Below are 23,079 nucleotides of genomic sequence, written 5' to 3' on the forward strand. Positions count from 1 at the left end.
GAAAGTGGCACTCCACAAAAAGCGTCCAGAGTTAGTCAACAGAAAACGCATAATCTGCCATCAGGATAACGCAAGACCGCAAGTTTCTTTGATGACCAGGCAAAAACTGTTACACCTTGGCTGCAAAGTTCTGATTCATCCGCCATATTCACCAGACATTGCACCTTCGGATTTCCATTTATTTCAGTCTTTACAAAATTCTCTTAATGGAAAAAATTTCAATTCCCTGGAAGACTGTAGAAGGCACCTGGAACAGTTCTTTGCTCAAAAAGATAAAAAGTTTTGGGAAGATGGAATTATGAAGTTGCCTGAAAAATGGCAGAAGGTAGTGGAACAAAAGGGTGAATACATTGTTCAATAAAGTTCTTGGTGAAGATGAAAAATGTCTTGGATTTTTACTTAAAAAACTGAAGGCACTTTTTGATCCACCCAATATATTTATACACTTTTCAGATTCTTTTCCTTTATAGGTTATTATAAGATACTGAATATAGTTCTCTGTGCTATACAGTAGGTCTTTGTTGTTTATCTATTACGTACACAGTAGTGTGTTTTGGTTAATTCCAAACTCCTAATTAATCCCTGCCCCCGCTTCCCCCTTTGGTAACCATAAGTTTGTTTTCTATGTCTGTGAGTCGATTTCTGCTTTGTAAATAAGTTAATTTGTGTCATATTTTAGATTCCACATGAATGATATATTTGTCTTTCTCTTTCTTACTTCACTTAGTATGACAATCTCTAGGATGGACCTAGATGTTGCTAGGACCTACATGTTGCTGCAAATAGCATTATCTCATTCTTTTTTATGGCTAATATTCCACTGTGTCTGTGTGTATGTCTGTATCTATATCTATATCAATATATACCACATATTCTTTATTCATTCATCTGTCAATGGACATTTAGGTTGCTTCCATATCTTGGCTATTGTAATTAGTGCTGCTATGAACACTGAGGTGCATGTAGCTTTTTGAATTAGAGTTTTCGTCTTTTCCAGATATATGCCCAAGAGTGGGATTGCTGGATTACATGATAACTCTATTTTTAGTTTTTTAAGGAACCCCCATACTGTTTTCCATAGTGGCTGTACCAATTTACATTCCTACCAACAGTGTAGGAGGGTTGCCTTTTCTCCACCCCCTCTCCAGCATTTATTATTTGTAGACATCTTGATGATAGCTTCACACATGACTAGTGTGAAGTGATACCTCATGGTAGTTTTGATTTGCATTTCTCTAATAATTATCGATGCTGGACATCTTTTCATGTGCTTTTTGGCCATCTGTATGTCTTCTTTGGAGAAGTGTCTATTTAGGCCTTCTGCCCATTGTTTTGATTGGGTTGTTTGTTTCTTTAAGATATTGAGTTGTATGAGTTGTTCATATATTTTGGATGTTAACCACTCATCAGTTGCATTGTTTGCAAATATTTTTCCCATTCTGTAGGTTGCCTTTTCATTTCGTTCATGGTTTCCTTTGCTGTGCAAAAGCCTTTAAGTTTAATTAGGTACCATTTGTTTACTTTTGCTTTTGTTTTTTGCTTTCCTCTAGGAGTTTTATAGCGTCCAGTCTTACATTTAGGTCTTAATCCATTTTGAGTTTATTTTTGTGTATGGTGTTAGAGAATGTTCTAATTTTATTCTTTACGTGTAGCTGTTCAGTTTGCCCAGCACCACGTATTGAAGGGACTATCTTTTCTCCATTGTATATTCTTGCCTCCTTTGTCATAGATTAATTGACCATAAGTGTGTACATTTATTTCTGGGCTTTCTATCCTGTTCCACTGATGTACGTGTCTGTTTTTGTGCCTGTACTATATTGTTTTGATTACTGTAGCTTTATATTCAATAGTATAGTCTGAAGCCAGGGAGCATGATACCTCCAGCTCCATTCTTCTTTCTCAGAATTGTTGTGGCTATTTGGGGTCTTTTGTGTTTCCATACAAATTAAAATTTTTTTTGTTCTAGTTCTGTGAAAAATGCCATTGGTAATTTGACAAGGATTGCACTGAATCTATAGATTGCCTTGGGTAGTATGGTAATTTTAACAATATTGATTCTTCCAACCCAAGGACATGGTATATCTTTCCATCTGTTTGTGTCATCTTCAATTTCTTTCATCAGTATCTTATAGTTTTCAGAGTACAGGTCTTTTTCCTCCTTAGGTAGGTTTATTTTTAGGTATTTTATTCTTTTTGATGCTATGGTAAGTGGGATTGTTTCCTTTTTCTTTTTCTGATAGTTCATTTTTTTAAAAAAATATTTATTTATTTATTTGGTTGCACTGGGTCTTAGTTGTGGCAGGCAGTGTCCTTAGTTGTCGGCTCACGGGCTCCTTAGTTGCGGCTCACTGGCTCCTTAACTGCAGCACATGGGTTCCTTAGTTGTGGCAGGCGGGCTCCTTCGTTATGGCTCACAGGCTCTGTAGTTGTGGCTCACTGGCTCCTTAGTTGTGGCATGCGAACTCTTAGTTGAGGCATGCATGTGGGATCTAGTTCCCTGACCAGGGATCAAACCCAGCCCCCCTGCATTGGGAGCATGGAGTCTTATCCACTGTGCCAAAAGCGAAGTCCCTGATAGTTCTTTGTTAATGTGTAGAAATACAACAGATCTCTGTACATTAATTCTGTATTCTGCAACTTTACCGAATTCATTGATGAGCTCCAGGAGTTTTCTGGTAGCATCTTTAGGATTTTCTATGTATGGTATCATGTCATCTGCAAACGGTGACAGTTTTACTTCTTCCTTTCCAATTTGGATTCCTTTTATTTGTTTTTCTCCTGATTGTTGTGGCTAGGACTTCCCAAACTATGTGAAATAAAAGTGGGGTGAGTGGGTACCCTTGTCTTGTTCCTGATCTTAAAGGGAATGTTTTCAGGTTTTCACTGTTGACTATGACGTTAGCTGTGGATTTGTCATATATGGCCTTTATTATGTTGAGGTAGGTTCCCTCTATGCTCACTTTCTGGAGAGTTCTTATCATAAATGGATGTTGAATCATATCAAAAGCTTTTTCTGCATCTGTTGAGATGATCTTATGGTTTTTATTCTTCAGTGTGTTAATATGGTGTATCACACTGATTGATTTGAGAATATTGAAAAATCCTTGCATCCCTGGGATAAATCCCACTCGATCATGGTGTATGATCTTTTTAATGTATTGTTGGTTTCAGTTTGTTAGTATTTTGTTGAGGATTTTTGTATCTATGTTCATCAGTGATATCGGCCTGTAATTTTCTTTTTTTGTGATATCTTTGCCTGGCTTTGGTATCAGGGTGATGGTGGCCTCACAGAATGGGTTTGGAAGCATTCCTTCCTCTGCAGTTTTTTGGAATACTTTCAGAAGGATAGGTGTTAACTTGTCTCTAAATATTTTGTAGAACTCATTTGTGAAGCCATCTGGTCCTGGACTTTTGCTTGTTGGGAGTTTTTTAATTACCAATTCAATTTCAGTACTGGTAATCAGTCTGTTCATATTTTCTATGTCTTCCTGGTTCAGTCTTGGGAGATTGTATCTTTCTAAGAATTTGTCCATTTCTTCTAGGTTGTCCATTTTATTGACATATCATTGCTCACAGTAGTCTCTTATGATCCTTTGTATTTCTGTGGTGTTGGTAGTAGCTTCTCCTTTTTCATTTCTGATTTTACTGATTTGGGCCCTCTCCCTTTTTTTCTTGATTAGTCTGGCTAAAGGTTTATCAGTTTTGTTTATCTTTTCAAAGAACCAGCTTTAAGTTTCATTGATCTTTGTTATTGTTTTCTTCATTCTATTTCATTTATTTCTGCTCTGATCTTTATGATTTCTTTCCTTCTACATTCTTTGGGTTTTGCTTGTTCTTCTCTCTCTAGTTGCTTTAGGTGTGATGTTAGGTTGTTTATATGAGATTTTCTTGTTTCCTGAGGTAAGCCTGTATTGCTATAAACCTCCTTCTTACACCTGCTTTTGCTGCCTCCCATAAGTTTTGGATCATTGTGTTTTCATTTTAATTTGTCTCTGGGTATTTTCTATTTCTGCTTTGATTTCTTCAGTGATCCACTGATTGTTTAGTAGCATTTCTTTAAGCCTCCACGTGTTTTGTATTTTTTGCGGGTTTTTTTCGTATAGTTGATCTCTAGTGTTATAGCATTGTGGTTGGAAAACATGTTTGATATGATTTCAATTTTCTTAAATTTACAGAGGCTTGTTTTGTGGCCCAGCATGTGATCTATCCTGGAGAATGTCCCTTGTGTACCTGAAAAGACTGTGTATTTTGCTTTTGGATGGAATGCTCTATAAATATAAATTGAGTCCTTGTGATCTAATGTGTTATTTAAGGCCTGTGTTTCCTTATTGATTTTCTGTCTGGATGATCTGTCCATTGATGTAAGTGGGGTGTTAAAGTTTCCTACTATTGTTGTGTTACTGTTGATTTCTCCTTTTATGTCTGTTAATATCTGCCTTATATATTGAGGTGCTCCTATGTTGGGTGTATATATATTTACAATTGTTATATTTTCTTCTTGTAGTGATCCCTTGATCATTATGTAGTGTCCTTTGTCTCCTGTAACAATCTTTATTTTACTTTTTAAAAAAAATTTATTTATTTATTTATTTATGGCTGCACTGGGTCTTTGTTGCTGCATGCAGGCTTTTCTCTAGTTGAGGCAAGCAGGAGCTACTCTTCATTGCGGTAGACAGGCTTCTCATTGTGGTGGCTTCTCTTATTGCAGAACATGGGCTCTAGGTACACGGGCTTCAGTAGTTGTGGCACATGGTCACAGTAGTTGTGGCTCGCGGGCTCTAGAGTGCAGGCTCTGTAGTTGTGGCGCATGGGCTTAGTTGCTCTGTGGCATGTGGGATCTTCCCAGACCAGGGCTCGAACCTGTGTCCTCTGCATTGGCAGGCAGATTCTTAACCACTGCATCACCAGAGAAGCCCACAATCTTTATTTTAAAGTCTATTTTGTCTGACATAAGTATTACTATTCTAGCTTTCTTCTGATTTCCATTTGCGTAGATACCTGTTTCCATCCCCTCACTTTCAGTACATATGTGTCTCTAGATCTGAAGTGAGTCTCTTGCAGGAGGCATATATACTGATCTTGTTTTGTATCCATTCATCCATTCTGTGTCTTTCAGCTGGAGCATTTAGTCCATTTACATTTAAGGTAATTATCAGTATATATGCCATTTTGTTAATTGTTTTGGATTTTAAAAATATATTTGTTTATTTATTTGGCTGTGCCAGGTCTTCGTTGTGGCATGCAGGATCTTCGTTGCCACATGCAGGATCCTCATTGTGGCATGAGGAATTTTTTTAGCTGTGGCACGTGGGATCTTTTAGTTGCGGCGTGCAGGATCTTTTAGTTGCAGCATGCAAACTCTTAGTTGTGGCATGTGGGATCTAGTTCCCTGACCAGGGATCGAACCCAGGCCCCCTGCATTGGGAGTGTGGAATCTTAGCCATTGGACCGCCAAGGAAGTCCCTGGATTTGTTTTTGTAGGTCTTTTTTTTCCCTTTCTAGTTTTGTTTTCTTCTCTTGTGATTTGATGACCATCTTTAGTGGTATATTTGGATTCCTTTATCTTTTTTTGTGTATACCTATCATAGATTTTTGGCTTGTGGTTACCATGAGGTTTTTGTATAGCAGTCTATGTATATGCATGATTGTTTTAAGTTGCTGATCTCTTTATTTCAAATGCATTTTAAATACCCTGCATTTGTACTCTCCTCCCCTCATGATTACTGTTTTTCACATCACATTTTACATCTAATTGTTTTGTGTATCCCTTAACTGCTTATTATGGATACAGATGATTTTACTACTTTTGTCTTTTAACCTCCCTACTAACTTCCTGTGTGGATGATTTCCTACCTTTACTATATGTTTGCCTTTACTGGTGAGCTTTTTCATTCCATAATTTTTTTGTTTCTTGTTTCCTGTTGTGGCCTTTTCTTTTTCACCTAGAGAAGTTCCTTTAACAGTTGACATAAAGATGATTTGGTGGTGCTGAATTCATTTTGCTTTTGCTTGTCTGTAAAGCTTTTGACTTCTCCATCAAATCTGAATGAGAGCCTTGCTGGGTAGAGTATTCTTGGTTGTAGGTTTTTCCCTTTCATCACTTTAAATATATCATGCCATTCCCTTCTGGTCTGCAGAGTTTCTGCTGAAAAATCAGCTGATAGCCTTGTAAGAGTTCCCTTGTATATTATTTGTTGCTTTTCCTTTGCTGCTTTTAATATTCTCTCTTTAAGTTTTGTCATTTTAATTACAGTGTCTTGGCATGTTCCTCTTTAGGTTAATCCTGTATAGGACTCTCTGTGCTTCACTGGACTTGGGTAACTATTTCCTTTCCCAGGTTAGGAAGGTTTTCAGCTATTATCTCTTCAAGTATTTTCTTGGGCCCTTTCTCTCTCTCTTCTCCTTCTGGTACCCCTTTAATGCGAGTATCAGTGTATCTGATGTTGTCCCAGAGGTCTCAAACACTCCTCATTTCTTTTCATTCTTTTTTCTGTTTAGCAGCAGTGATTTCCACCACTCTGTCTTCCAGCTCACTGATCCATTCTTCTGCCTCATTTAGTCTATTATTGATTCCTTCTAGTGTATTTTTCATTTCAGTTATTGCATTCTTCATCTCTGTTTCATTCTTTATATTTTCTAACTCTTTAAGAACTTCTAACTTCTCATTCTGTATCTCCATTCTCCTCCCGAATTCTTTGATCATCTTTATGACCATTACTCTGAACTCTTTCTTGGGTAGGCTGCCTATCTCCACTTCACTTAGTTCTTCTTCTTGGCCCTCTGTAGGAGGCATCCTACGCATCCCAACAGAGCACTCCCCTTGCATCACCCAAGCTATATGCTCTAGGGGTTCCCCCTAAGAGAGCTGCATGGGTCCTTCTGTTGTGGCAGGCTAACTATGAGGGTGGTCTGGTAGGCTTGGTTGGCCCCTAGTCTGAATAGGTTGCCAGGCCCTGCCTTGTATAGATGCAACTGGCTGCTGTTTAGTGGGGCCTGGTCACAAGGTGGCTGGTTGCAGAATCCTAGGGGGCCCCAGGGCTAGGGTTGGCTCACTGGTGGGTGGAGTCAAGGTCCTGAAGACGCTGGGGCTACTGCCCACTCCCTGGCAGGTGAAGTCAGATCCTGGGGTTAGTGCCAGACTACTGGCAGGCAGAGCTGGTTCCTGGAATCTGGCTGCAGGGCTCAGGGATTCCAGAGCTCGTTTCAAATCACTGGTGGAGTGGGGCTGGTTCCTGACACAACTGGGTGTGGGGTCTGGGGTGTCCTGAAGGTTGCACTGGCCTGCTAGTCAGCAGGGCCAAGGCCCAGATGGGCTCAGGGTAAGGTTGGGCCTGCTTTGTGGGATCACAGTTTTCTTGCTTCTGGTGTCTGCCCCCTGGTGGATGAGGCTGGTCTAGAGGCTTGTGCAGGCCTCCTGGCAGGAGGGGCCTGTGCCTGTTCACTGGTGGGTGGAGTTGGGTCTTGGCCCTCTGGTGGGCTAGGCCATGTCTAGAGGTGGCTATGGGCTCTTTAGTCTTTAGGCAACCTAAAAATCCAATACGTCAGCTACCAGGAGTGTTCACACAGCTAAATTTTCCCCAATATTCACAAGTGTCTATGTTCCCAGCATAAGTCACAGCTGCCCCCCTCCTCTCCAGGAGACTCTCTGAGACCAGTAGGTACGCCTGGCCGAGGCTAATATCAAATCACTGCTTTTGCCCCGGGTCCCAGCACATGTGAAATTCTGTGTGTGCACTTCAAGACTGAAGTCTCTATTTCCCCCAGTCGTGTAGGGCTCCCGCAGTTAAGCCCTGCTGGCCTTTAAAGTCAAATGTTCTGGAGACCTGTCTTCCCAGTGCTGGACCCCTGGAATGGGGAGCCTGATGTGGGGCTCAGAACTCTCACTCCTGTGGGAGAAGCTCTGAAATATAATTATCCTCCAGTTTATCATTTGCCCACATGGGGAGTATGGGATTTGATTATATTGTGAGTCTGCTCCTCCTATCCATCTTGTTGGGGTTCCTTCTTTATATCTTTAGTTGTAGATCTTTCCTGGTAGGTTTTGGTTCTTTTAAATCAATGGTTGTTCTGCAGATTTTGGTGTGCTCATGAGAGGAGGTGAGCTCAGGGTCTCTCTACTCCACCATCTTGGCTGCTCTCCTCTATAATTCCACTTATTTCAATACTTCAAGAATTTCCAAAATGTCAGATCTGTGACAGAATATAAAACTATTATAGAAGATGGCTTTTTATTCTATATGCTTGTATTTCATTTATTTTACACTGGTTTATGCAGAAATTATTCTGAAAAAGCTGTATTTAAATCAAACCTTTAAAATGAAAAATGAAATATCAAAGTTAAATGAATTCAACTGAGAACTGACCATTTAATGGACAGTTGTGACAAACTCTGCAGGCATCAATATCCATTCAACTTATTTTTTAAGGTCAAGTTTTCTTTTTTTTTATAGGGAGCATTTTCTTTTTTCAAATTTTATTTATTTATTTATTTTATTTATGGCTGTGTTGGGTCTTCGTTTCTGTGCGAGGGCTTTCTCTAGTTGTGGCAAGCGGGGGCCACTCTTCATCGCGGTGCGTGGGCCTCTCACTACCGCGGCCTCTCTTGTTGCGGAGCACAGGCTCCAGACGCGCAGGCTCAGTAATTGTGGCTCATGGGCCCAGTTGCTCCGCGGCATGTGGGATCTTCCCAGACCAGGGCTCGAACCCGTGTCCCCTGCATTGGCAGGCAGATTCTCAACCACTGCGCCACCAGGGAAGCCCTAAGGTCAAGTTTTCTTATGTAGGTTTGACTTTTTAAAAATATTTTTAAGCTTTTCCTCTAAGATCAGTAACAAGGCAAGGATGTCTGCTTTCACCACCTCTATTCAACATAGTACTGGAAGTTCTAACAAGAGCAATTAAGCAATAAAAAGAAATAAAATACATTCAAATTGAGAAGGATAAAATAAAATTATTTATGTTTGCAGACGATATGATCTTAAATGTAGAAAACCATAAAGATTCTGCAAAAAAAAAAAGAATAAATGTATTCAACAAAGTAACAGAATATAAAATTAAAACTCAAGAATCTGTTGTGTTTCTATGCACTAACAATGAATAATCAGAAAAGGAAATCAGGAAGACAATTCCATTTTCAGTAGCTTCAAAAAGAATAAATACTTAGGAATTAACCAAGGAAGTGAAAGACTTGTATAATGGAAACTACAAAACATTGCTGAAAAAAGTTAAAGGAGACATAAATAAATGGAAACACATCCCATGTTCATGCATTTGCAAGACTTGGAAAATGTCAATAGAATTGACCCTTGAGCAACATGGGTTTGAATTGCATGGGTCCACTTACATGCAGATTTTTTTCCCAATAAATATGTATTACAGCAGTACACGATATGAAGTTGGTTGAAACTGTAAATGTGGAACCTTGATTACAGAGGGCTGACTATAAAGTTATATGTGAATTTTCGACTATGTTGGGGGGGTGGCATCCCTAACCCCCCTGTTGTTCAAGGGTCAACTGTATTATCGAAAGCAATCTATAGATGCAGTGCAATCCCTACCAAAATCCCAATGATTTTTTTTGCAGAAATATAAAACCCACCCTAAAATTCATATGGAAGCTCAAGGGACCCCAAATAGTCAAAGCAATCTTGAAAAAGAATAAACCTGAAGAACTCACACTTCCTGATTTCAAAACCTACTATATAACAAAAATAAGAGTTGGTTCTTTGAAAAGATAAACAAAATTGACAAACCTTTAGCTAGACTAACCATGGAAAAAAGAGACGAGAACCAAATCAACAAAATTATAAATGAAAAAGGAGACATTACAGCTAATACCACAGAAACAAAAAGGATCATAAGAGGCTACTATGAACAACTATAAGCAAACAAACTAGAAAACCTAAAAAAACGGGAAAAAAATCTTAGAAACATGCAACCAACCAGGACTGAATTAGGAAAAAACAGAAAATCTGAATAGACCAAACGCCAGTAGGATATTGAATCAGTAATCAAAATCTCCCAACTAAGAAAACCCCAGGACCAGATGGCTTCACACGTGAACTTTAACAAACATTTAAAGAAGAATTAGGGACTTCCCTGGTGGTCCAGTGGCTAAGACTCTGCACTCCCAATGCAGGGGGCCCAGATTCCATCCCTAGATCCCACATGCTGCAACTAAAGATCCCACATGCCGCAACGAAGATCCTGCATGCTGCAACTAAGACCTGGCACAGCCAAATAAATAAATATTAAAACAAAAAAAAAAGAAGAAGAATTAACACCAATCCTTCTCAAACTCTTCCAAAAGGTAGAAGAGAATACTCTAAAACTCATTTTATGAGGCCTTATACCAAAGCCACAAAGAACACTACCAGAAAAGAAAACTACAGGACAACATCCCTGAAGAATATGGATGCAAAAAGTCTCAACAAAATACTAGCAAACCAAATTCAGAAGCACATCAAAAATATCACTCACCATGATGAAGTGGGATTTATCCCTGTGATGCAAGGATGGTTCAACATATACAAAATCAATGTAATATATCATATTAATAGAATGAATGAAAAAAAACCATATGATCATTTCAATAGATGCAGAAAAAGCATTTGACAAAACGGAACATCCATTTATGGTTTAAAAAAGCTCTTAAAAAATTAGGTATAGAAAGAATGCACCTAAACATAATAAAGGTCATACATAATAAGCCCACAACTAACATCACATCAATGGTGAAACGCTTCCTCTAAGATCAGGAACAAGACAAGGGTGCTCACTCTCACCACTCCTATGCAACATAGTACTGGAAGTCCTAGCTAGAGCAATCAGGCAAGAAAAAGAAATAAAAGGCATCAGAACTAGAAAGGAAGAAAAAATTGTCTATATATGCAGATGACATGATTTTATACATAGAAAATCCTAAAGACTCCCCCACCAAACCTGCTAGAATAAATGAATTCAGTAAAGTTGTCCCCCAAAACTGCTAGAATAAATGACTTCAGTAAAGTTGTAGAATACAAAATCAACATACACAAATCAGTAGCATTTCTATACACTGACAATGAACTATCTGAAAAAGAAATAAAATGATCTCATTTACAGTAGCACCAAAACAACAAAACACCTAGGAATACATTTAACCGAGGAGGTGAAATACTAATCACTGAAAACTATAAGACACTGATGAAAGAAACTGAAGAAGACGCATATGAATGGAAAGGTATCTTGTGTTCATGGATTGGAAGAATACTGTTAAAATGTCTCTACCACAAAAGCCATCTATAGAATCAATGCAATCTCTATCAAGATTCTAATGGCTTTTTTTTTATAGAAGTGGAAAAAACAATCCTAACATTTATATGGAACCATAAAAGAGCCTCAATAGTCAAAGCAATTCTGAAAAAAAGAACAAAGTGGGAGGCATCACACATCCTGACTTCCAGCTATATTTTAAAGCTACAGTGATCACAACAGTATGGTATTAGCATAAAAAAAGACACAATGGGGCTTCCCTGGTGGCGCAGTGGTTGAGAATCTGCCTGCCAATGCAGGGGACACAGGTTCGAGCCCTGGTCTGGGAAGATCCCACATGCCGCGGAGCAGCTGGGCCCGTGAGCCACAATTACTGAGCCTGCACGTCTGGAGCTTGTGCTCCGCAACAAGAGAGGCCGTGATGGTGAGAGGCCCGCGCGCCGTGATGGAGAGTGGCCCCCACTTGCCATAACTAGAGAAAGCCCTCGCACAGAAACGAAGACCCAACACAGCCATTAATAAATAAATAAATAAATAAATAAGTAAGTAAGTAAGTAAGTAAGTAAATAAATAAATAAATAAATAAATGGATCATCACCTTAAAAAAAAAAAAAAGACACAATGGAAACAGACCAATGGAACAGAATAGAGGCTCCAGAAATAAATCCATGCACTAACAGTCAACCAATATTTGACAAGGTGGCCAAGAATACTCACTGGAGTCTCTTCAACAAGTGTTGGAAAAACTGGATATTCACATGTAAAAAAATGAAACTAGATCTCTATCTCATACACCTTACAAGAGTTAACTTGAAGGTGGTTCAAGATGACAACATAGGAAGACCCTGAAATCACCTCCTCCTTCAGACACACCGAATCTACAACTACATTTGGGGCAATTTTCTTTGAAAAAGACCTACAAACCAGCTGAGCAACTCTTCACATTAGGCAAATGAGAAAAAGGAAACACAGAAGCAGGTAGGAAAAGCTGAGACACAATCTTGCCAGAAACCCCACCCCTAGGGCAGTGACCCACAGTTGGGAGGGAACTCACAAACCTGGAGCTTCTCCCTGAGGAGCAAAGGGTTCCTACCTTACACTGGACACCACAACTTTTTTTTTTTTTGGCTGTGTTGGGTCTTAGTTGCTGCGCACGGGCTTTCTCTAGTTGCGGCGAGTGGGGGCTGTTCTTTGTTGTGGTGCGCGGACTTCTCATTGCAGTGGCTTCTCTTGTTGCGGAGCACGGGCTCTAGGTGCGCAGGCTTCAGCAGTTGTGGCACTTGGGCTCAGTAGTTATGGCTCATGGGCTCTAGAGCGCAGGCTCAGTAGTTGTGGCGCACAGGCTTAGTTGCTCCACGGCATGTGGGATCTTCCCAGACCGGGGCTCAAACCCATGTCCCCTGCACTGGCAGGCAGATTCTTAACCACTGCACCACCAGGGAAGTCCCTGGACACCACAACTTTTAGGATCTGCACCTGAGAGACAAGCCCCCAAAAGATCTGGCTTTGAAAACCAACGGGGCTCACATTCATGAGACCCTAAGGGCTGTAGCAAACTGAGAAATGACTCTTAAAGGGCTCAAGTGTGAACTTACTCACCCCAGGGCCCAGTGCAGAAGCAGCTATTTGAAAAGTACCCAAACTTTATACGAAAGAGATTCATTTGATAACCTTAAAGCATCACCCAGAGGGGCAGGAGTCTTCTGGGATACTCTCTGGGGATGGAGGCTGTTGGGTGCCATTTTATGCTCTCCCTCTGCCTTGCTAAAGGCGGGGGGCATCATCTTTATTCCCATCCTCAGTGGGCACCATCTTCACACTCAGTCTCTGCTGTAATCCAGAGCACTGGCAGCTCCTGGAGGGGAGCTTTTACATGTCAGGTGCCCCCGTTTTTATGTCTGGTTCCCAGGTTTTTGTGGCTGCTGTCCAGGGGATACCCCTTGATCATTTAGCTCTGGTGGTCAGTGGGGCTTATACTCACAGGTCCCAAAGGACGTAACCAATAAAGAAAGAGTTCTTAAACAGTTATGACCTTCAGGGCACAGCAAGAAGCAACAGACCCCAGGAGCTCAGTCTTTCTCTGAAAGCAGCCTAGTAGTTTATCATCATAGCTGCAGCCTGAGGGGAGTTGACTGTAAGCCTTTCCAGAGACCTTGAAGGGTGGGTGCCATCTTCACGCTCTTCCTCTTCTGCATCCCCAGAGCACCAGTAGAGCTCTTACACATGTCTGGTGCCCTGGATTTTGTGGTTTTCCCCCAGGGAATGCTTCTTGATCACCCGGCTCTGGTGGCCTGGGGGGCTTGTGTCCCTGAGCCCCACAGCACAATAACAATTAGAGAGACAGTTCTTGGCAGACACCACCCCCAGGGCACTGTGCAGACAGCAGACTGAAACACACCCCCAGTCCTTCTGTGAAAGAGGCCCACTTGCTTGTCCTGGAGCTTCTGCCTGAGGGGCAGGCTTCAAGTCTGGCACACATCCAGGTGCCTACAGAGATGCTCTCAGGGAATGTAGGGCAGGGGACTCCGTCTTTGCGTTCTCCCTCTGCCTTGTTCCAGCTTGCCTGTATCTCCCGGAGAAAAGCTTTACACTCATTTACAGCCCAAATTTTCACAACTTTCACCAAGGGAACACCTCCAAACTGACGGACTCTGGTGGCCAACAGGGCTTATGCTTGCAGGTCTACAGAACTGTGCACAGTTGGATACTTTATAATTGCATACTTAAAAGCTGCTGCCTGAGGGTCTGGCTTCCAATCAGCCTGAATCTAGGTGCTGAGATCCTCCCCTTTGAGACGTGAACAGGTCTTGGCACACCCTCAACTACTGGGAGCCATTAAAAGTAAAATAAGCTTGCTTGCACAATCATAAAGGTTTGAAAGACAACCAAGAGCTAGGGCAAGTGTGAATGACAAAGTTCATCTTCTACATGAGGCCACTCCTTCAAGACGAAGAGAGCTGGCTGTTTTATCTAATGCACAGAAACCAACACATAGTCAAGCAAAGTGAGGAAACAGAATATGTTCCAAATGAAAGAACAGGAATAAACCTTTAAAAAAATCCTTAATGAAAGAGATAAATAATTTACCTGATAAACAGTAATGGTCATAAAAATGCTCACCAAACTTGGGAGAAGAAAAGATGAACATAGTGAGAACTTCAACACAGAGAAAATATGGAAATTAGCAAACGAAGTCACAGAGCTAAAAAACACACTAACTGTACTGACACTAGGGGGGTTCAACAGTAGACTAGATGAAACAGAAGACAAGATCTGTGAACTTGAAAACAGGGCAGTGGAACTCATGCAATCTTATCAGCAAAAAGAAAAAAGAATTTAAAAAGTGAAGACAGGGAATTCCCTGGCAACCCAGTGCTTAGGACTCGGTGCTGTCACTGCCATAGCTTGAGTTCAATCCCTGGTCGGGGAACTAAGATCCCACAAGCCACATGGCATGGCCAAAAAAAAAAAAAAAGTGAAGACAGCTTAAGGAAATTATAGAACATCAAACACACTAACATTCTCATTATAGGGGTCTCAAAAGGAGAAGAGAGAGAGAAAGAAAGGTGCAGAAAAGTTATTTGAAGATAGAATGGCGGAAAACTTCCCTAGCTTGGGGAAGGAAACAGACGCCCAGGTCCAGGAAGCACGGACAGTTCCAAATAAGATAAACATAAAGAGACCCACACAAAAACACATTATACTTAAAATGTCAAACGTTAAAGACAAGAGAGTCTTAAAAGGAGAAAGAGAACAACAACTTCTTCTATATAAGGAAACCCCATAAGACTATCAGATATTTCAGCAGAACCTTTGCAGGCCAGAAGGGAGTGGCACAATATATTCAAGGTGATAAAAGAAAAAAGTTTCCTGGCAAAGTTATTATTCAGAATTGAAGGAGAGAGAGAGTTTTGCAGACAAGCAAAAAACTAAAGGAATTCATCACCACTAAACCAGCCTTACAAGAAATAAGGGATTGCTTTACACTGAAAAGAAAGGGTGCTAATTAGTAACAAGAAAACATATGAAAGTATAAATCTCACTGGTAAAGGTAAATATATAGTAAAGATGGCAGACTAATCACTTATAAAGCTAATAAGAAGGTTAAAAGATAAAAGTAGTAAAAAATAACTATAACTACAGTAATTAGTCAAGGGATACAGAAGATAAAAGATGTTAAATATGATATCAAAAACAAAAAACTTTGGGAGGGAGTAAAAATGTAGAGCTTTAGAGCGTGTTCAAACTTAAGTCATCAACTTATAATAGGCTGTAACAAATATAAGTTATTATATGTAAGTCTCATGGTAACCACAAAGCAAAAACCTGCAGTAGATACACAAAAGACAGTGAGAAAGGAATCTAAGCATACTACTAAAGAAAGTCATCGAAGCACAAAGGAATAGAGCAAGAGATGAAGAAAGGAAGAGAGAGGAACTACAAAACATCCAGAAAACAATTAACAAAATGGCAATAAGTATATACCTATCAATAATTACTTTAAATGCAAATGGACTAAATTCTCCAATCAAAAGACAGAGCAGCTGGATAAAAAAACAAGAAAAACACCCCAGTATACGCTTCCTATAAGAGACTCACTTTGGATGTAAGGACACGTATAAACTGAAAGTGAAGAGATGGAAAAAGATATTCCATGCAAATGAGGAAACCAAAAGAAAGCTGGGGTAACTATACTTACATTAGACAAAATAAACTTTAAAACAAAGACTGTAAAGAAGAATAGCATTACATAGTGATAAAGGAGTCAATCTGAAAAGAGAATGTAACATTTGTAAATATTTGTGCACCCAACATAGGGGCACTTAAATTTACAAAGCAAATATTAACACATCTAAAGGGAAAAATAGCCAGCAATACAATAATAATAGGGAATTTTAATACCCCAATTACATCAATGATCATCCAGAGAGAAAATCAGTAAGGAAACATCAGCTTTAAAGGAACCTTTAGACCATATGGCATTAACAGATATATACAAAACATTCCATCCAAAAGCAGCTGAACATAAATTCTTCTTGAGGGCACATGCAACATTTTCCAGGATAAATCATATGCTAGGCCACAAAACAAGTCTTAGTAAATTTCAGAACACTGAAATCATATCAAGCATCTTTTGTGACCACAATGGTATGAAACGAAATCAATTATAAGATGAAAACTGGAAAATTCACAAATATATGAAGATTAACAACATGCTGATGAACCAATGGGTTAATGAAGAAATCAAAAGTGAAATTAAAAATACCTGAGACAAGTGAAAACTGAAATACAACATACCAAAATTTATGGGATGCAGTAAAAGCAAGTCTAAGAGGGAAATACATAGTGATAAATGTGTGCCTCAAGAAACAACAACAATCTCAAACAAATAACTTTATACCTCAAAAAACTGGAAAAAGAAAAACAAAGCCCAAAGTTAGTAGAAGGAAGGAAATAACAAAGATTAGAGTGGAAATAAATGGAATACAGGCTAAAAACACAATAGAAAAGATCAATAAAACTAAGAGCTAGAAGTTGGTTCTTTGAAAAGATAAACAAAATTGGCCAACCTTCAACCAGACTGACCAAAAAAAAAGAGAGGAATCAAAAAATAAGATCAGAAATTAAAAAGGAGACATCACAACTGATCCAAAGCATGGTAAGAGACTACTATGAACAATTATAGAACAAACTGGACAACCTAGAAAAAATGAGTAAATTCCTAGAAACATACAACCTTCCAAAACTGAATTATGAAGAAATATAAAATCTGAATAGGCCAACCATTAATAAGGAGACTGAATCAATAATCAAACACTTCCCAACAAACAAAAGTCTAGGGCAAGACAACTTCACTGGTGAATTCTACCAAAACATTCAAGGAATAAATATCATTCCTACTCAAACTCTTCCAAAAATAAGAGGAAGAAACACTTCCAAACTCATTTTATGAGACCAGCATTACCCTGATAATGCAAAACCAGATAAGGATGCCATAAGAAAATTACAGACCAATATCACTGATGAACACAGATGCAAAAATCCTCAATAAAATATGAGCAAGCCAAATTCAACTATACATTAAAATGATCATATCCATTATCAAATGGGATCATTCCAGGGATGCAATCATGGTTCAAAGTCTTCAAATCAATCAATGTGATACACCAGATTAACAAAATGAAGGATAAAAATCATATATGCAGAAAAAACATTTGACAAAATTCAACATCTGTTTATGGTAAAAACTCTCAACAAAGTGGGTAGAGAGGAAATATACCTCAACATAATAAAGGCCATCTATGACAAGGCCACAGCTAACATCATACTTAATTGTGAAAAGCTGAAAGCTTTTTCTCTAAGATGAGAAACAAGATAAAGATGCCTACTCTCACCACTTTTTTTTCAACATGGTATTAGAAGTCCTAGCCAGAACAATTAGGCAAGAAAAAAAAACAAAAGGTATCCAAATCAGAAAGGAAGAAGTAAAACTGTTACTGTTGGCAGATGACATATTATATATAGAAAATCCAAAAGACTCCACCAAAAAAACTAATAAACGAATTCAGTAAAGTTGCAGGATACAATATCAATATACAAAATCTGTTGCATTTCTACACACTAATAAATATCAGAAAGACAAATTAAGGAAATAATCCCATTTAAAACTGCATCAAAAAAGGGACTTCCCTGGTGGTACAGTGGTTAAGAATCCACCTGCCAATGCAGGGGACACGGGTTTGAGCCCTGATCCAGGAAGATCTCACATGCCGTGGAGCAACTAAACCCATGAGCCATAACTACTGAGCCTGCGCTCTAGAGCTCGCAAGCCACAACTACTGAACCCACGTGCTACAACTACTGAAGTCCGTGTGCCTAGAGCCCGTGCTCTGCAACAAGAGAAGCCACCATAATGAGAAGCCCATGCACCACAACGAAGAGTAGCCCCCACTCACCGCAACTAGAGAAAGCCCGTGCGCAGCAACAAAGACCCAACGCAACCAAAAAAAAAAATATTGCATCAAAAAAAATAAAATACTTAGGACTAAATTTAACCACGTAGGTGAAAGACCTATACACTGAAAACTACTAAGACATTGATGAAAGAAATCAAAGACACAAATAAAATGGAAAGATATTCCATGTTCACGGATTGGAAGAATTAATACTGTTAAAATGTCCAAGCTACCCAAAACAATATACAGATTCAATGCAATCCCTATCAAAATTCCAACGGCACTTTCCACAGAAATAGGAAAAAATAATCCTAACATTTATATGAAACTATGAAGACCCTGAAGAGCCAAAGAAACGTTAAGAAAGAAGAACAAAGCTGGAGGCATTATGTTTCCTGATTTCAAACTATATTACAATGCTGTAGCAATCAAAATAGAATGGTATTGAATAAAAACATCACATATGTCAATGGAACAGAATAGAGTCCAGAAATAAACCTACCCATATATGGTCAATTATTTTATGACAAAGGAGCCAAAAATATGCAATGGGGAAAGGACGTTCTTTTCAATAAACGGTGTTGGGAAAACTGGACAGCTACCTGCAAAATAATGAAACTAGACCCCTATCTTATACCATACACAAAAACTAACTCAAAATAGATTGAGTTGAATGTAACACCTGAAAACAATAAAATTCTTAGAAGAAAACATAGGCAGTAAGCTTCTTAACATCAATCTTGGCAATGACTTTCTAGATCTGACACCAAAAGCAAAGGCAACAAAAGCAAAAATAAACTCAGACTAAAAAGGTTCTGCACCACAAAGAAAATCATCAACAAAATGAAAGGCAACCTATGGAATGGAAGAAAATATTTGCACATCATATATCTGATAATGGGGTTAAAATCCAAAATATATTTTTAAAAAAACTCATACAACTCAACTGAAAAAAACCAAATAATCCAATTTAAAAAATGGGCAAAGGACCTGAACAGACATTTTTCCAAAGAAGATATATGAATGGCCAACAGGTACGTGAAAAGATGGTCAGCATCATTATAATCATTAAGGAAATGCAAATCAAAAACCCAAGAGAGTACCTCACACCTGTTAGAATGGCTAGATTCAGAAAAACAAGAGATGACAAATGCTGGCAAAGATGTGAAGAAAAGGACCCCTGTGGACGGTTAGTGGGACTGTAAACTGGTACAGCTGCTACGGAAAACAGTACGGAGGTTCCTAAAAAAATTAAATATAGATTTACCATACGATCCAGCAATCCCACCTCGGGGTATATACCCAAAAGAACTGAAAGCAGGGTCTTGAAGTGATACTTGTACACCCACGTTCACAGGAGCGTTATTCACAATAGCTAAAACATGGAAGCAACCCAAGTGTCCATCCACTGATGAATGGATAAGCAAAATTCAATATATACATACAACGGAATATTATTCCGCTTTAAAAAGGAAGGAAATTCTGCAATATGCTACAACATGGTTGAATCTTGAGGACATTATGCTAAGTGAAATAAGTCAGTCACAAAAAGACAAATACTGTATGATTCCACTTAGAGTAGTCAAAATAATAAAGACAGAAAATAGAATTAGGTTTGCCAGGGGCTAGAGGGAGGGAGAATGGAAAATTATAGGTATAGAGTCAGATGTACAAGATGAAGAGAGTTACGGGGATGGATGGAGGTGAGGATTGCACAACAAAGTGAATGTATTTAATAAAATTAATTAAATTGTACTGAACTGTATACTTAAAAATGGTTAAGATGGTAAATTTTATGTGTATTTTAACACAAAAAATTTAATTATGAAATTAACATATGCTCATTATAGCAAAAAGTAATTAGACATTAACAAATACCCAGTCTCCCCCCCTCCTCAAAGTTGTACAAATTATTTAAGCTCCTATCAAATTACAGAGATGCCCTTAGCTTACATTGCTGAGCCAGCATTTTCTGAGAAGGGGGAAAAAATTCCTTTATCAGAATGAAGAACATAATTAAAATACTACTTCTGTCTAAGAAGCAATGCATAAAGCAAAGAAATTATTTTTCATGCAGAAATGAACAAGAAAAAAATTTAAGTCTCAGACACATGGAGTGAAAGCCAAGGTCTGGAGGGACAGGCAGGGGATAGAGGGCTACTGCTTAGTGTTTAGTAGATGGTCTGTGTGTTTGCTTCCTGAAGCTTATGCCCCAACCCGATGGAGACTTAGGGGAAACAACTCCTATTAAAGTAGTGGTAGAAGGGGGCAAAAGATGAGACGACAGTGAGGAAGATACCTTTATAGACCCTTTTACATGCATCACCTGAACCTCAAAATTACTCTGTAACGCCATACAGGGAAAATGTTCTTATTCTGATTTTATGGAGTAAGAGGATTTCTAGGAAGTGCCTTGTCCATGTCATCCAGCCCTTTCAAGCCTTCCACCCCTGCAACCTGGGCATCATCCAGTTTACCTGACACCCTGCCTCATGTAGGAACAATATTGCTGAGCCAGCTCCTTCTGAATGGGGTGAGATGGGGTTGAGCCAATGAACTGCTGATGCATCAATGATAATGAATCAACACGGCAGCTAACTGACCCCAAAACAGAGATTCCTGACGTGTTTGTGGCGCAGGGACTGTCACTAGCCCCTGGTGACAAATTCTCTCCCCAGGAAGGGAAATGTCTTACCACAAATGTCAGAAAGCATTTGTCCAATGTATTTCTCAGTGTGAAAGATTATCAAATAACTTTAAAGATCACCTCCTTGTCTTTCCAGAAGAGTTGGGGTCAATGTGAAAAAAATTTTTGCGTGCACAGAACGGGGCTTCTAAACGGAGATGGGCATAGATACACATTTTACCTATTTTCCTACTGATTTTACAATATAGGCAATTAAGTAATCAAGGAATTAATGAATTTCTGGTGCACAAGAAAACCACATAAGCTCGAAATTTTAGTTCTTCTGCAGTCTCCCGCTTTCTTTTCTGTCACCCTGACTTCCACACTTCTCTTTAGGGACCCCCTAGCCGACTTGGCTACTGGGGCCACAATCTCACCCCCTCTCACCAGCTCAACAAGGTACTGCAGAACTCGGCTGCAATGCCACACTTCACCGGTAGATGTCGCAGCCCCAACACTTGACAGAGTCAACGTTCACATTACTGACAAGCAAACCAGCAGCCATTTAGCGCCTACTGTATACTTGCCGACAATTATTTTAGGCGCTTTCAGGTCAATACCGCACCGGTGGGCTCATCTGGGAAACGCGTGAGGATTCTATTAGTTAAATCGTATAAAGTGTTTTGCACAATGACTGAATCGTAGTGTGAAATTATTACCGGCCCAAGGTGCGGTGGCAGAGACCACCCGGGGTCCACCGCAGCTGTCTCAGCAGCGAGGTCTGCGTCTGGGCCCAGGGCTTTCTTTCCATCCAGTTGGGGCACTTGTCCTTTTTCCTGTCGCCTACCACCAAGCTGCTGGTACGTCCTCCAAGTTGGGATCCGGAATTTGGCTCCTCTCCGGCAAAGTAGCGGTGTGCTGGTGGGTGGAGGAAGGGGTGTCACAGTTAGGGCGGGTCCAGGTCAGGGCGGCCCCATCACCGCTTTCCTGCGGGCACTTATAAAAGGCGGGCAGCCTGGGAGGTGACACGGTGGGGCGCAAGAGGTCGCGCTCCTAAGGTCTAAACTCAACACAAACTTTCCCCCTTTGACTTCCGGGCCTGCGCTCTACCCGCCCGCGAGACCGACCCCGGCACCTGAGGCACGCGGGCTTGGCCCTCCCGCCACGGAGCCGGGCGGGGCCTCGGCTGCACCTGGGAGGCTGCACTTGCCTGGGGCCGCCAGTCTCGGGCTGGTGGGCTCCGCTGGGCCCCCAGCGTGCGGCATACCCGGGTCGACTTCGGCGGGCAGGGCGCCTCGGTCGCCCGCCTCCCGGGGGAAGCACAGGCTTGGACCCACGCTCCAGCACTCCGGCCCGCACTTGGCGCTGGGGCCCTGTGGCCGACGCACACGCGCAGAGAGGAGCCAAGTGCTGCGGCCCCAAGCGCGCGGAGGGTGCGCTCGGCGTAGGTGCGCGGCGGCCGCCCCAGGTGCCGGCAGCCGGGACGCCCCCTCCCCCTACGCACGTGCGGGCCGCCGCCCCCTCCGGGCAACCCGCGCAGCCGCGCCCGCGCCCGAGCCCGGGCGCCTGGCCCCGGCACCGCGAGGCGGCGCGCCGACCGCCCAGGGCCGCCGAGGGGCGGGGCCGCTGCCCGCATTGTTCCTCCCCGAGCGGCGGGCCCTCCCCTTCCCCCAGTCCCGGGCGGGGCGCGGGGCCGCCGAAGCCGCGGAACGTGGACTCGCGCCCCGCCTTTGTCTCCCGGGCGCGAGCCGCCGCAGCCCCGCTCCCGCCGCTCGCTGCCACAGCCGCTTTGTGCCGCGGCGCGGGGGACGGGGACGCGGGGCGCGGAGCCGGCGGGCGCAGCCACAGCATGGACGTGACCGTCTCGGAGCTCATGGAGCTCTTCCTGCAGAGCCCGCTGGTGACCTGGGTGAGTGTGCCCGGCCCCTCGCCCCATTGTTGGGGCACTGGCTCCTCTCCCGCCCGCCTGCAGTCGCAACAGACCCGACCCGGCCGGGGCCCCGGAAAGCCCCTGGACGCAGAGGATTCATCAGGTGCCCCCGGCCGGTCATCAAGTGTCCCGGAGTCCGGGGGTATTTCCAACTCTGGAGCCGGCGCACCCGGCGCAGGACCCCGCCGCGCTCTCGGCCCGGCTGGGGGCTGAGCGGGTACACCTGTTCCCACCGGGGCGTTGGGCTGGAGGCCCTGGAGCGACAGGCTTCCGGTGGTCACCCTGGCTCCCCATGGCTTTGACCATTCGAGAAA

The 23,079-nt window shown here is 41.5% G+C and overlaps 2 protein-coding genes across 12 annotated transcripts in view; one reads left to right on the plus strand and one right to left on the minus strand.

Annotated features, from left to right (window-relative positions):
• LOC309656002 (uncharacterized protein) overlaps positions 1–22,686 on the minus strand; it is a gene marked incomplete at its 5' end in the record, with an annotated part of 126,717 nt that extends 104,031 nt beyond the window's left edge. Inside the window, 3 exons of the mRNA XM_082451962.1 lie at positions 21,555–21,753; positions 22,046–22,208; positions 22,336–22,686. Coding sequence (XP_082308088.1) covers positions 21,555–21,753; positions 22,046–22,208; positions 22,336–22,686 — 713 coding nt within the window. The remainder of the gene's footprint in view (positions 1–21,554; positions 21,754–22,045; positions 22,209–22,335) is intronic.
• Positions 22,179–23,079, plus strand: part of CCDC88C (coiled-coil domain containing 88C) — a 125,218-nt gene continuing 124,317 nt past the window's right edge. For all 11 annotated transcript variants that reach the window (XR_014260946.1, XR_014260947.1, XM_082451153.1 and 8 more), the window contains exon 1: positions 22,179–22,744. Coding sequence is in view for 9 of the 11 variants with exons in the window: in XM_082451153.1 (XP_082307279.1) it covers positions 22,685–22,744 (60 nt within the window). In the remaining 2 variants the exon portion in view is untranslated. The remainder of the gene's footprint in view (positions 22,745–23,079) is intronic.

This window comes from Balaenoptera physalus (assembly GCF_965194825.1).
Source record: "Balaenoptera physalus genome assembly, chromosome: 2".
In the NCBI taxonomy this organism is placed as follows: Eukaryota; Metazoa; Chordata; class Mammalia; order Artiodactyla; family Balaenopteridae; genus Balaenoptera; species Balaenoptera physalus.